The sequence below is a fragment of the Aythya fuligula genome, chromosome 10, assembly GCF_009819795.1.
Source record: "Aythya fuligula isolate bAytFul2 chromosome 10, bAytFul2.pri, whole genome shotgun sequence".
Taxonomy (NCBI): domain Eukaryota; kingdom Metazoa; phylum Chordata; class Aves; order Anseriformes; family Anatidae; genus Aythya; species Aythya fuligula.
Window position 1 is genome coordinate 6,181,423 of NC_045568.1, and position 15,760 is coordinate 6,197,182.

Here is a 15,760-nt window from a genome sequence, read left to right on the forward strand (position 1 = left end):
GTTATCATGTCTTAAAAAGAGAACTTGGAGTACTCTTAGAGATTCAGAATGACCAAAGCAGTATCAGAGATAAGAATTTATGCATAAACACATCGAGTGCTTTTATGAAAAGTTACAACGGTTTCCAAGGCTCAGTGAATTGGATTAGGTTAAGGTCACTGTCAGAGCAACCAGCTGCAACAGAGAAACAGTTGAAAAATGACCTAGTGATTGTATGAGCATCCTTCCATATGTTTCTTATTTATAATCAGAATTTTTTAAAGCTGAAGACACTACCTTTATTCCTTGCATTTCCATTTTTGGAAGAGAAACAGACTCCTTGTGTCAGTTACTGTGTCTTACATTAATAAAGCACATCTTAAAAATCGTGCACGATGGTAATCAGAAATCAAACTATTGTTAACAAATACAAATGATATCAAGAGTAACAGTACTGTCTGCTATTCACCCAGATCCATGGGTGAATATATTGAAGTTATTATGTCTTGAACTTTGCCTGTTTATCATCAGTTACATCCTGAATGAAAACCAATCTACTTTGATTTATTGAAATTGCTTAGAATTCCTTCCAGAATCGATGTGGCTTACTTATAACAATATCATTTAGTTAGAGCTATTGCTACATCTACAGGGACACTAGAGATGAGGCTCCAAGACTCAGTGCCCTGACACCTCTTTTTAGTTTTATGTTCCTGTCGTGTGTTCCTTACCTTATTCATAGTACCTACTTTACTCTTTGTATTTATGGTTAGTCTTCATGTTTATCTATTTTTGCTTTCTCATGTGCATTATAATAGGGGAAGGCTAGTTAATTTATTTTTTATTTGTTGATGCTGAATTTATGCAAAGAATTGGGATAGCACTGGAAAATTATTGAAATCCTGAAATTCTCTTTTGGTGAATAATTTTTTAAAATAAAAAATGTATGTTTGCTTTTTTTTTTTCAAGTAGGAAATGCCTATGTTTATTGCTTGCAATGATCAAGTTCAGAAACTAAGAAGGAAATTGATTCATATTGAAAGACTGGAATGTGAATATGTTCAAAGAAGTCAGAAAGCTTGAAATGCAAACCATCTGTTGGCTATAAAGGAGTTTTTGTCCATGTAATTTATCAGAATACTGAAGTAAATATCTGAAAAATTAAGGTTTACGAGCATGAAAATTCAAGAGCCAGAAAAAGATAAAACAAGTTCCTATTATTTTGAGACTAAAGGAAGAAATATAAATGGTTGGGTTAGACTATTGTTCTTTCTTTTTTATTTTGATTTTTCATAATAACTACATCTTGTGGCATATAGATGTAGTGAAGAAGTCTGTCAGTTGTATTGTAGTTTTGAGAACTTGAATTCTGTGAACTAAAGCTTAGTCATAACTGTTTTCCAGAAATCCATGAGTTTTTCCCTGTAGAGTTGTGTGGGTATCAAAACATTCTGCAAGGTTCTACTACTGCCTTGCTTATTCTTATGCACTATAGATACTGCTCATAATACTTAGCTTAAATTTCAAGAAGGTTCCATCTTTGTTTACAGAGATATGACTTGGAAGACACAGCTCTGAACAGTTTGTCCATGTTTATCAGTTATTGTTTTTCTGGCTATGTTTCTGCTGTTATTTTAATTAAATAACGCATTTTTTGAAGTGAATCTTCTGATAAACCCTACTTGCTGTAGGCTTGCTGTCATTTCCCAGAGGACTTTGAATTATGTGAACTTGATTCTTTCTAGACGTAACAAACCTGAACATGTGTATACTCAGGGATGCACCTGATGTGCTGCAGCTTTTAATGAATTTTAATCAGTGGCTAGTCTGAAGTAGACTGTGCTGTATGGTTCCAGTCCTTAGTTGCTAATGCAGAGACCGTGCTATAAGCCAGCTCAGGCTTTGTTTCCATATTTACTGACTCTGCTGTAAATAAACTAATCAGACTGTTTGACATTTATTAGGTTCAACTGTCACTGATAAAATAATGTTTTAATGCATGTTTAGTTCTTAGTTTAAGGATTTATTCCATACTGAAAAAAAGACCATATAATATTCTGAAAATAAACACCAGAGCAAGAAACAAGCAAATACATTTTGACACCAAAATGTGTATGTTTCTCTAGTGGGATAATTTGGCTTATACAGAGCTCCACACTCCTGTGGCTAGGCTCCTTTGTGTACCTGAATCAGGATCGGTAACTGCTACAGAGCACTGCAACATGCAGCATTGCAGACATGCTGTTCCCCAATTTAATGAACTTGTGTATGCCTTGGTATATAAACACAGTGCTTAAAGTGAATTAAAATTCAAATATCACAGAATTTCTAGGTTGGAAGAGACCTCAAGATCATCAAGTCCAACCTCTGACCTAACGCTAGCAGTCCCCACTAAACCATATCCCTAAGCTCTACATCTAAACGTCTTTTAAAGACCTCCAGGGATGGTGACTCCACCACTTCCCTGGGCAGCCTGTTCCAATGCCTTTCAGTAAAGACGTTCTTCCTAACATCTAACCTAAAACTCCCCTGGCTCAACTTAAACCCATTCCCCCTCGTCCTGTCACCAGGCACGTGGGAGAACAGGCCAACCCCCACCTCGCTACAGCCTCCCTTGAGGTACCTAAAAAGAGCGATAAGGTCACCCCTGAGCCTCCTCTTCTCCAGGCTGAACAAGCCCAGCTCCCTCAGCCGCTCCTCGTAGGACTTGTTCTCCAGGCCCCTCACCAGCTTCGTCGCCCTTCTCTGCACCCGCTCAAGCACCTCCATGTCCTTCTTGTAGCGAGGGGCCCAAAACTGAACACAGTACTCGAGGTGCGGCCTCACCAGAGCTGAGTACAGGGGGACGATCACCTCCCTAGCCCTGCTGGTCACACCGTTCCTGATACAAGCCAGGATGCCGTTGGCCTTCTTGGCCACCTGAGCACACTGCTGGCTCATATTCAGCTGACTATCCACCATCACTCCCAGGTCCTTCTCTGCCTGGCAGCTCTCCAACCACTCCTCTCCCAGCCTGTAGCTCTGCTTGGGGTTGTTGCGCCCCAGGTGCAGGACCCGGCACTTGGCCTTGTTGAACTTCGTGCAGTTGACCTCAGCCCATCGGTGCAGCCTATCCAGATCAAAGGAGGATCAAATCAAATATATTTTATATTGAGGATCAAAATCAAATATATTAAAAATGCAAATATATTAAGGCATTAAGCGTATAGCAGTAGTGAGGAGCAATGGAAGCATGCTAGCCATAGTCAAAGACAGTGAGAATGTAGTGGGTATGTAGTTTGGACATGGAGTTCCAAACAAATTAGTGTACAGTGTCCTGTCTCCAAAAATAGCTGGAAGCAGGTACCTTGGGAAGACTGAGAATAAAACAAGCATATATCATTCTTCTCTACTCCCATTTACAAATATTCTTCCATTTGCCAACTATTTTCTGCTCAGCACTTCCGCATCTACTGTGCTTTCTGCCCAACAACCTGCAGTGAATCTTTTCCAAGAAATACAGTTACTTATCCAGTCTTCCCTTAAAACCACATGTGAAAGGGTTGCTGTGTTCACTGTGTTCTTAGGCACGCAGTTTAACGAGCTGACTACACATTGCCTGCAAACTTCTTTTTCTCTGCTTGGCTTATACCTGACCCATGCCAGCTTTCTTTAATACCTCCTTGCTCCTGCACTGGAGCAGTTGATCCTGGGACCCATGGTGTGTGTGGAACTCATAATCTTGTAAACATCTCTTTTATTTCCCCTTAGCCATCTCTTTTCTTAGCTGGCGAGTCCCAGCCAACTTAATATTGTTTATATAGAAACCATTCCTTACCTTTGGTGCCCTTACAATCTCTCTCTAATCCTCTGCTGATTATGCCATATGTAAAGATTACGGGTAGCTCAAGGGGTCAGAAGTCTCCAGCATGTTAAATGTCTGGGTCAGTGGCATAATGATGTCTGGTGCTAGAGTCAGTGCTTTCGTGGTACCATCTATTGTTACTTCCAAGTTTTGCTCCCGAGTGATGGTACTCAAGTCATTATTTGTTAGGTTTTAGGTGAAGCTAATATTATCTTTTCACAAAACCATTACTTTACATTTAATGATGCTGAATTTCATTTACTATTTTAGCATCCTGGTAGCGTGTCATTCTTCTTCATCTCTTAGCAATCTTTGTTGTCATCTCTCAGATCACCCCAATTTGCTGGGCACCAGCCCTTTGCAAAACTCCTGCAAATGGACTTCCTCCACAACAAGACCTGACTGCTTAACTTTAATGCTTTTAATCTTTCCTATATTTCATTTGGTTTTGTCTGTGCTGTCACCTCTCAGTCTGTGGCAGCTTGATTTCCTCAAAAATTCTTCAGAAATTAATGGTAGGCAATTTGAACCAGGATCTCTCTTGTACACACCTCTCGTGATTCCCGCAACAAACTCGACGAGATTTGCAAGGTAGAACATGCTTTCACAGATGCCATGTCCACTCATACCAATGTCAACTGTAGTTATCTAGGTGTCAGTTGATTCTGAACTTCATGATAACTTCTCTCTCTAATATAGACATAGGGCTAGCAGGTCTTTAGTTCCCTGACCATCTTGAAATCTTTTCTAAAAAATAGCATTGTATTTGCCACACAGGATATAATATTAATAGAATGAAATATGAATTATGATGGTTCTGCTTATAATACAATTTTCATGTTCTATGTGAATGAATTTAATGTAATAATTACTGAAAACTTTAGAACTATATTATCAGTTTGATTTATGTTTAAACTACAAGAAACATATGTAACTGGTTACTAAAAGTCTGTCTTTAAAGCTACTTTAAAAATAAAGCTAAGCAGAAAGTTTGTGCTAAAAGATTTATAGTACTATTATATTTGAATAGTGTTTTTTAAGGTTGAGCAAGACTTTCAAAAAAGTCTGTTAATTTAGATTTGCATTTTGTGCACTGTTCTTTTACACTTACAATCTGAAAGAGATGAAAAGTTATAACAATTCCCTAAGGATAATATAGTATAAGTTTATATTAATAAAACCATACATACATATATATTTAAAATTGTGTATATAATGTACATACGTTTTTTGAGAGCATTTAAATACTATAATGAATACATTTATATATTATTCTTTAAGGAAGCCAGAGGTTCTTGAAGCTGATAAATGTTAATAAACTATTTTTTTAATAAAGGAAGATAAATTCTGTTGAGTTCTAGCTACACATTTACAGATTTGTGTAGCTACCATAAAAATACTTTGCCATAAATATATTTGTTCATAAAATGCAAGAGAAAAAGGGGTAGAGAGGAGAGAAGATTTCTTAAGTGAGACAACATAAGACTCCAAGTCGATAATGACATAATAAATTTTGTATGTATAAATTTTTATAAGCAGTTGTTCTTAAAGACTGGGGTATATTCATGGGCTTATGAGGAATTTTTCTCCATTTAAAGGTACAGATGCATGACTGATTTTTTTCATTTGTTAGTATATTAATTCTTGTATCAGAATCCAAAATATACCAAGAAGGGCTTCAAAACAAAACCGATCTTATAAGAAAGAAAACTGACCAACTTTTTAGAAATTCTAATACAAATTTGCTTGTAATTTTATATGGCGTTTTTAGTTTTCCTAGACTTAAAGTATAATATAACATTGGGAGTATGATATATAGTTTATCGCACTCATTAGTTTTTCTTGTGGAAATGATGATTCTTCCTCACTATTAACAAAGGTTTATCAGGAGATGAAATGCTGATTTTTTTTATTTTTTATTTTTTAAAGGGGGGGGTAATTAATAATAAAAAAAATAAAGCTGAAGTGCCCTCTAATAGTATCCTATACCGTAGTGATTTGCAACTCTTTCTAGGCATATAACATAACAATAAACTTTCCATAGTTCAAACAGTATATATTACTTTTCTGTGGGTTACTTTAAGCAATTTTTTTCTACTTTGAAGCAGAATATATCTTACTGGTATTATCTATGCAGAGGGATGGTCTTAATAAAGTCTGGAATGCCACTATTTGTGCCTGTTCTAGCTGATGAGCAATTCTAATCAAAAAGTGTTACATTTTCAATGCCTTCTAAAGTATAGGTAAAACTTAAATACTGATACTTAAATACTGATGGTTGAGAGTTATATTAATGCACATCCTAAGATCACTGAAGAGAGGTTGTTCATTGTCTATATAAACAACTAAAATCTGCTTTTTGAAAGACTTGTTACAGTCAAGGTACAAGCGGAGGAATAAGTATTATAATATATCTTGGCAAAACACTGGAAACAGATATTAAAAAGATTTGGAACTCCATGTTCGTGAGTTTCCTGTCCATCTAGATATTGAAAGAAGCAACATCTGTATTTCTGGAAGATGTGCAGGAACCTTCTGAAAGTGTTTTTGTAACATATGTAACACATGTTTTTCTCTAATATATCTTTTTTACTGCTGTCAGAATAGTAGAATAATAGTAGAATGTCCATCTAGCTGGATGGATTTTTGCCGTTATCCACATGTTCCCGTTGAGCATGATGTTGATCTGATATAAACGTTTTGCAAGATGAATCACTTTAGAACATACAAACCTTTTTCAGGTCACTTTTCTTCTGCTTAGACTGCCAGCTCTCAGATGAGTTCATCATTACCTCAGGTTATATATCAGACTGCTACTAAATGCTGACATGAGTGTACTTTGCTACCAGTATTATGGCTTTTACTACACCAGTAATGTCACATTTATGTACACTGAAATCCTATATCTCCACTTTATATAAACGTATCTTAAATACCCCAAACTATCCAGCTGTTCTGAAATGGACACAAGTACCCCACAAGTAAGCAAAAGTTTCCATGTATACTCATTAACAGAGATGTTATCACTGAAAGTAAGGATAAAAGTAGTTGTTTTCTTCTTCATGATCTTCTTCAGTTTCTTGATCATGTGTTTCATGATCATCTTCTGCTTCATCGTATTCTTCTGGTGTTAATAATCGGCGAAACACTGGTGTTCTTAGTTGAGTTGACTTGTTGACGTTACTGTTTTGTTCACCATAATAAATGGTTCTAATGTGAGGGAAGCAGAAGAAGGCATACGTGCTCATTGGAGTTGTTAGTTTATTTTGGTCCACCCGTATATACGTTAATTGTTTGGTGTTCATTGGATCAATAGATGGACACATCAAAGTAACATTTATCACTGTAAGAGAGAAAAATGTTCATTAAAATACAGAAAATAGTTATATTTAAGAACAATTACAAAATTGAAATTTTGGAGTTTAAAACGGAAAATATTTTGTTTTGCACATTATCAAAGTTGTCCTTTGTTTTTAATCAGTTTTTTAAATTACAGTGATAACACTTTTGGAATTTACAAAATATAAGGTTGTGGGGTAAACAAATATATGTATATGAATATATAAAATCTGTAATTACTAGTTTATATTAATGGAATATTTTTGTGGTTCCTTTTCCCTGTATGTGATTTTTATTAATTGTCTTATCAGAAGCAAGTTTCAAAGTGAACTTAGCTAATTATATGAAAAAAAAATAATACAGAATATTTGCAAAATATCTGCATTGAAATTATAGTTAAGATGGAAAAATGAAATTCCCTCTAGTTTACCGTTGGTAGGTCCCAGCTAACCAAGGATGTGTTTACATTCCAGCTTGAAGAAGATGGGTTGATATTCTTTCTACACTGTAAGCTAAAAGCTGCATGGAACCACTTACTCCTGAGAGATACATTGCATATGAATTTTGGGTCAAGGCCACGAGAACTCATTAGTTCAGAACACTAATGGCTCAAGCTCATCAGTCTGCAAAGAGGAGAATCACAGTACCTCTTGAGAAACATGTAAATTTAGCTGACTACTGTGCTTGGTTTATAAGTGACCTGAGAGCTGTAAAGTGGCAGGTCCTCAAAACCAAGGACACAACAAAAGTGATGGGTTTTATCTAGGCTAAAAGTGCTGAATTCTGGTTGTTAAAGTATGCTGATCCCACTCTTCACAACCAACCCCAAAATCCACTACGTTTTTTGTTTTTCAAGAATTACATCAACATACTTTCAATGTCATTGTCTTCAATATACAAATGCTGCAGACTTCTTGGAATGTAGAATAATTGTTTCAATTTGTTATGTCCAAGATTAAGTTCTAAAAGGTTAGGTAGATTAAAGGTGTTGTATGGAATGTTCTGCAGGTTGTTGTGGGACATTCTTAGAGCAATGATTTTTGGAAGTCTGCTGAAATAGTTTTCTGGAATATAAGAAATCGAATTGTTTTCAAGAGAGAGATACATAAGTGATGATGGTAGATCAGGAGGCATAGTCTCTAATTTGTTGTTGCATAAGTTGATTTGCATTAAATTTTTCATGACTGAAAAGCGTTTTCCTTTGAGTACGGAGTCATCAAGAAAGTTATTGCAAAGGTCAAGCATGGTTATGTTTGGTAATCCTTCCAATGCATTTCCGGATAACTGAGAAATTTTATTGAAACCAAGGAGCAGTCGCTCCAGAGAGCTTGGGAGTGGGAATGGAAATTCTTCTAACTCATTATGCTGTAGATGAAGCTGCACTAAATGTGACAGTTTGGCAAAAACTCCATGGTCAATCATATGAAATTTAATTTTGTTGTGGCTGAGATTAATTTCTCTTAAAATGGTAACATTAGTGAATGGTCCTGCAGGTACAGCTTCAATATCATTGTTTTGCAGATAGAGTTGTTGGACGTGAGCGGGGATATTTGGTATCATCTTAAGTTTACGGTGATCACAGTACATTGATAGTGGAAAAGCTGGTGGACAAAAGCATTCTCTGGCACACTCGACTGGAACAGGAAAGCGGGGAACTTCAGCTTGTGGACTTGGATTAAAATAATAGGAATGCTGATGATCTGGCTCATCATCATATTCATCCCCAAAATCATAGTCTTCGTATTGACAAAAGACCATAGCAGTCCAGAGGAGGTAAATGATTGATAGCTGGCTCAGAATCCCCATATTTAAAATTGTTTGTTGTACTCTGTTGATGAGAAGGAAAAAATAAGTTTACCAGATAGTCATAAGCTAAATGACATACAACCTTATCAGTTTTAAGAAGCAATAGTATTAAACTAATGTAAATAAGCATAATAATGTATTTTCTTGGGAGCACTGTCAGTGGCACTAGTAGCTGTACTGGGTCTGACTGGGATGGAGTTGCCTCTCCCTGCAGGCCCATATGGTGCTGTAGTCTGCACCTGCAGCTCAAACAGTTGACTCACCAAAGGGATATGTCATATCATACGAGGTCACACTCAGCAATGAAAGGTGGGAAAGGGGAAGAAGTGGGGGCAGGTCTCTCATTATGAAGACATCCATCTTCCCAAATGACCACTACAGGTATTGAGGCCCTGCTTCCTAGGATGTGGCCAAACATCACTTGTTGATGGGCAGTAGAGAGTAACATTTGTCTCTGTGCTTGTGCACAGCCTTTGCTTGCTTTTTTCTCTTTTCCATTTCCCTTTAATTAAATTATCCTTATCACAACCTGTGAGCTTTTTTCTTTTTCCTTTCCAGCATACTTTCTTCTCCCCCTCTTCTTCTAAGGAGAGGAAGTGAGAGTGGTTGTGGTGGAGTTCAGCTGCCCAGCAGGGTAAAACCACCACAGCAGCAAAAGCAATTTTTCATTCGGATCTTCCAAGAAACTGCCATAAACAACTATAATAGCCTTGAAGTAAATATAAGTTTTCTTTCAGTTTGGATAAGGAAGAACTTTCTACTTGTGCTGTGTCTTTTACTGAGGGATACCATAACATCTCTGAGAAGTAGCAGGAAAAATGATCCCAGTCTTCCTTCTTCTCTGCCATACATCAAAATGGGATAAGTTGCAAAAAAAAAAAACACACGTGAAATGGCACAGACCGGTGTTTGTATTAGACAGCTTAGATGCTGCATTCTTTCCAGTTTAATGGGTTAAACATCAGCCTTACAGATCAGCTTTAAAGGGGTGCAGATGAAATTCCCATGGAATGTTTATTTCTCAGACCTTTGAAAACACCTGTGTAACCTTATTAAACTATTTGAAGATGAAAACAACTGATACTTAAAATGCGAGTCCTCTCACTAGGAACTTGAACAGCACAAAAGTAGTGTGGCCAATATCATAGAAATGTTGTTTGGAAGGGGTGTTGGGAGATAGTGTAGTCCAGCATGCTGCTCAAAGTGTGTCCATCTCCAACAGTGGATTACATCAGCCTAGACTTTAGGTGAGCCTTGAAAAACTTGGAGTGGAATTCTAACATCTCTCTGAACAACCCAAGTTAGTGCTATCCTGCCCTCCTTGTGAGCAAGTTTGCTAGTCTGATCGAACCTCCAAGCCATGCTTGCGTCTGTCGCTCTTGCGATGAGCAGACAGCTATTACTGTTAAAGATAAACCACACATTCTCACCTAGGGTGAAGTAACTGCAGAAAAAAGTGTAGCATTGTTTCTATAAATACAATAATAAGATGTATTTTGAAATGTTGTATTTTATATTTAAAAAAATAAAATGAAAATGAGTATGGTATTGGTGGTTGTATGTTCCGTGGCATTTTACGTTGTTTTTCTACTTTCTGCAAAGCATGGGTGGTTTAGTAAAATGCATTAATTTATTTTCCCTGTTCCCATCATTGTATTTGATTTCAACGATTGTGTATCGCACATGATGTAAAATCTTCATTGATAAGCTGTTTTATTTGTAGAATTCCTATGCTTCTGTAATTGTATGTTCTTTATATGCATAAACTGCATTCACAATACTCTTCAGAGATGAAGTACTGATATTGTGAAAGACAATTATTGGCAAATAATTTTGCATGTCAAAGTTCAGATGCTCAAAGCCAGAGTAACATTTTAGAGCACTTTATGCAGTCAAAAGAATCCTATTATTTGGTCAATTTGGAGTTGTGAATCGGGTCAAGCTGTACAATTTAGACAGTGGGTGAGTCAGAATGTAACATTGCTGGTCAAAGAACACAAATCATTGAAAAGACATCACTCAGTATAGCGTGGGAACCCCAAGACAGAGAGAAGCAAATAATCTCAGTTTTCTTATAATGACATTCATATTTCTTAATCATGAGACTCTCTTTTTTTAAATATCCCTAGTATTCATTTCTTTTACCAAGCACGGTCAAACAGTAAGAAAAGAGACGAGATTCACAAATGCTCATTTTCTGTTTCATAGTGCTGACTGATTCCCAAAGCATGATGTGTTCAATGAATTGAAAGAGAGAGGGAGTCTTTCAAAAGTTGTAACAGAGCTCTGAAGTTGCATACAAGACAGTGCGCAACGATGGGTGGTTGTTATCAATTGTGGTATTATTGTCTAACTCAAATTTTGGACTTTGCATCAGTTGTATTGTAATGCTCCTTTAATGAAGTATCAATAATTCATTAAATTTAAAAACAGGGTTGGGTAAAGCTAGTTGTTGAGAACCACACTGTATGTAGGTCCTTGGCAAAGCCAGGGTCTCCATATCCCCATAGCATTGTCAGGTATATCTGAGCTAATAAAAGTAGCAGGAATGTCTACGCAAGACCCAGCCCACCCCAACATGCATGATATAAATGCACAGTGCTGACAAACCATGCAGACACTTGCTGGGTCAGGGAAGCAATACTGTGCTTCAAGAGGAATTAATAGCTTTTGAGATTTAAGGCAGTATATATTGGAAGAATACCTTTATGCCATCTTTCTAACTCCCTGTCAGAGCTGCTGGTATCTACCTATATAAATTCTATTGTGACCTGATTTTTTTCTTGAATGGATGCGATTTGTTCTTCTGGCCTCTTTCATGTTCTTGGTTGTGTTGTGATTCCTATTATTCCCTTACTCCTGGTTTTCCTGTCTGGAAACTTAGCTTCATCTTCTGGTTCTAGCCTCTCAGCACTTCTGCATGGTGTCACAGTTTGTGATTCTTGTGGCCCCAAGAATAGAAATTATTAGTCCTTAGAAACCAGGAGGAATAACTGTGCAAAGTCTTGCACTGTTTGCAGAAAAAGTATACTTAGGCATTCACCCAATTCACTTGTGTGATTATAGTTCTTCCCTTTATATCGTCTACCTGACATGTCCAATGAGAAGTAATAAGTATAAAAGTCTCTTGCAGGTGTTACAGAGGGAAAGGAGCTTGTATTTTGTAGGGTTTTTATACCTTTGCTGTAGCTGAGTGTGTATTTGGTAGAATGTTAATCCCTTTACAAGCTTGCAGTTCAAGTCTCATAGCACTGAGATAATAATCCTTCTTCATTACTTATTTCTAAGAACCTAAGAACCCACTATCTTGAAAACAAAGAATGATGTCAGCTGGGACTTGGTAATTGGGGAAGCAAGTCAGATGCACACAACATGACAAACTGCGTACTTACAAAGCTGAAAGAAAATAGAAAATCATAAAAGCATGATTGTCTGCTATCTGTAAAAAAAATCACAGAATTGAAATCAAAGCTTAGTAACTGTATTTACAAGCAGTTTACTAGCTGAAATCTAAAACTTATATAACATGCATGACTCACTCCTAACTGCAAAAATAACACAATTGGTTCTTTTGTTCCTGCTTACCAAGAAAACTTACTCTTTGGAAGTCTGGGAAGCTCAAGTTGTAGAGGGGAGCAACTTAGTGTGCTGATGAAATCATCTGAGCAATAACCTAACACAGCTGGAGGAACAAAAGATGTCTCTAAGCCATATTTTGTGGTGAGGAGCCTTGTGGGAAGGCAAAGCAAAATAATAGCCTTAGCCCCTCTTCTGATTTGCCAGTAAAAAAAAAAAATTGTGCCACATCATCAGCTATTGTTGATGCTGTGTCACAAGTCTGGGAAGAGATTTATCCTTTTGTTAGAATCCCTTCAAAAGTATTTACAAGACTTTTTCAGTGTTATCAGTTCACTTAAAAAAAGAAAAAAAAAGAGTAAGACTTCAAAAAATTTCAGAGGTTGTTAGTTCATTTTGTGGTTTCGGCTATGCTCATTTGTTATCCAAAGGATTTGTCCTCTGGAGGATAAAGTTAAGAAACATTAAAAAAAAAAAAAAAAAAGTAACAAGTAACCTTATTAAAATTGAGGGAAAGTATGTGCTCTAGAGAAGGTCCTGATAAGTATCTTCAATTTTACACTTTTTGTTTCCTCCATAATCTCTTTGCTATTTGCTTCCTGCAAAATACTTGTGCTACGCAGTGGCTTTAACATGCAGTGTTTTGAAATTACAGTTCATGATTCACAGTAAGTTTTCAACATGTTTTTAGTGAACAGAGAGTATAAATTTTTGTATGAGACAGATAAGTATTACATGAGATATAAGCTGTTGTTACTGAACGGATGACTATTTCTCAGAGCTTTTAAAGTGGATAAAAAAGGTATCATTATCTACTTTTGCTGCTATATGGTACTTGGAGAACAACTGTGATATATGCAAAAAAAAAAAAAAAACAAGGTGCAAGTTTTTTGTTGTCAAAGTTGAGATACTGTTCTGGATTAATTGAATGATTTATCAGAAAACTCTAAGGAAGCATTTAATTATGCTTTTGCATTGGTAAAACAATTACATTGTTTCTAAATCTATTCACAAAGAAATATCTGGTTCTTAAGCCTTAGTGCATTGGAATTATTATATTCAAGAAAATACTGCAACTGTAAATTTTATTTCTTTTCTGGCTTCGAGCTTCCCAAAGGCAATGATCTTTTTGACTTTTTCAAGTTTTTCTCCGTAGCATTGTGGACTAGAACATTGTTAAAGCAGAAAGTCATGCATGATTTTAACATTTGGAATATAAAGAAAAGCACCAGAGGTCATGAGCAAAATAATTTTGTAGTAGTTGGCAACAGCGGAACTAAAATGAAATCCATGTATTTATATAGAGAATATAGAACTGCAAAGGAAGGGTTGAAAAAATAAAATAAAAATTACATGGTCCTCTATATACTTTACAGTAAATAATTAAATATCTACATAGTACCATTAAACCTAAGTAATACTAAACAACAGAAGTAATTATTTGTTCAGTAATTGCAATATATTTGTAGTGATGAATCAGAAAAATACATTGAGTTTTAATGCCAGCTAGTTAAGTGTTATTTGATGGTACAAAGTTTGTTGTTGTTTTTTGTTGTTGTTTTGAAATGCAAGACAAAGAATGTAGTGCAGTTTTGGAAGCTCTGTTATATTAACAGTTCCAAATAAAGCACATGCAAAAATTAAAACAATTTTCTCTAAAGATAAAAGTTGGATCAAATTAAAATTTTCATTTCATACCTGATGTTTTTCTATAGTTTTCAACTACTGATTGGGTCCTGAATCCTCTTAAGCTATCAGAAGACTAAAAATCTTGTTACGCGTTTAGAAATCCATGGTGGCAAAGGAAAACAGTCTGTCCTTTTGAAAACTGTAGCAAAACTCTTGCTTTAAAGCATATATAGTTGGAGAAGATGAGGTCTAGCCATGGGATATATAAAGACTCAGTTACTTTTTTGTTGCATGAGCTGTCTTGGCTGTAAACAAGTCTCTACTTTGTGATCGTGGTCAAATCTGTGTGGTTTGGTCATCTCCTAGTTTTTGGTTTAAATTGTGGTAGGAATTTCCTAACAGGGAGGATAATGAGAGGATTAAATTTAACATCCCACACGTAAGACTTCTTGTTTCAAAGGCTGTGACAAATCTTTAAAGTAACTTTGCTGGGATGGATCGTTTTTGAAAAATTAAAATGTTTGAAGTTTTACCATTTTCAGTAATTGCATTCAGTTAACAAGAATAGTTAGCATTTTCAACTTTGGTTCTGAACTGAAGCTTAAGAAAGAAGACTGTTCTAATAGGCAGTAGTTTTAGGTTTGCTTAACTAATTGTATAAATGTGAATTTAAAAACTGTTCATTTTAAATTTCAAAATTCTAGGCAAAAATTTTCCAGAATAAATAGAGAAGATAATGACTGGCACTGAGGTGGCATAATTCACAAATGGGATTAGCCCTGACATAAGATGGAAAAAAATATTGCATAGCTTTTTCCCTATCAGTAGTTTGCTTTAGAAGGGTTTGGGGGGGCTTTTTTTCCCTCTCCTCCAAAAAGTGTGGTTCTCCATATGAAGTATAGAAAAAGTAAAAAATAATCTGCATGTTGTTCATTGAGGCTCAAAGGAAGTCAAATGATGCTAAGATGTGTACAACAGTGCTACTGAGAACTCCTTGGAAGCTAGAGCTAGAATAACTTGCTAGAACTAGAAAGGTCTTCAGCCAAGGGCTGGCCCTGGCATCAGACTTCTGTAGAAAAGCCTCATGCTCAAAATTCTAAAATCTTCACTTGGCAATTTGAAAGAAAGAAATCTATGTTTTAGGTAAGAATTGGTAATGGTTTGTTACCCTAGTTGTTTGCATGGTAGAAAAGAAAATGCACGATCAAATATGAGGAAATTTGAATGTAGTAATTTGCTTCTCTATAAAGCCTGTGGGTTTTTGAAGAAAGAAGCAACCTCAGGCATGTATCATCTATGCTGGGCTGCACTTCAAAGTCAGATTGTAGGCACAGAAAGAAAATACAGATATAAAACTCTGCATCCTAATTTCTAGTTCTTCTCTGGCAATCCACAGATGCTGTCAGCAGACCACTAGTAGTCTGTAAGACTCTCATATGTGATCTGCAAAGGCACATCTCTACTTGTTTTTGCTGTCAGTAATAGTAACCAACTATCATGATGGCAGTGGCTGAAGGGTTTATTTATCCTGTGCCATGGCGAGTCGGAAAATTCAGGTACTGAAGCACGGAGCTCTCAGCAAACCAA

General features: G+C 36.2%; 2 protein-coding genes across 3 annotated transcripts in view; one reads left to right on the forward strand and one right to left on the reverse strand.

Annotated features, from left to right (window-relative positions):
• The window catches only part of CENPP (centromere protein P), a 141,465-nt gene that overhangs the window by 34,237 nt on the left and 91,468 nt on the right, over positions 1-15,760 (forward strand). The window lies entirely within an intron of this gene.
• On the reverse strand, positions 5,110-12,693 carry OMD (osteomodulin). 2 transcript variants are annotated; one of them, XM_032193857.1, is made up of 3 exons: positions 12,567-12,693; positions 8,035-8,990; positions 5,110-7,166 (listed from the first exon to the last, which is right to left on the reverse strand). In XM_032193857.1, the coding sequence occupies exons 2-3, from the start codon at positions 8,966-8,968 to the stop codon at positions 6,847-6,849; spliced, it is 1,254 nt and encodes a 417-aa protein (XP_032049748.1). In that variant the 5' UTR covers positions 8,969-8,990; positions 12,567-12,693; the 3' UTR covers positions 5,110-6,846. The 2 variants fall into 2 exon arrangements, with proteins under 2 accessions (XP_032049748.1, XP_032049749.1); XM_032193858.1 differs by having other exon boundaries at positions 12,554-12,693.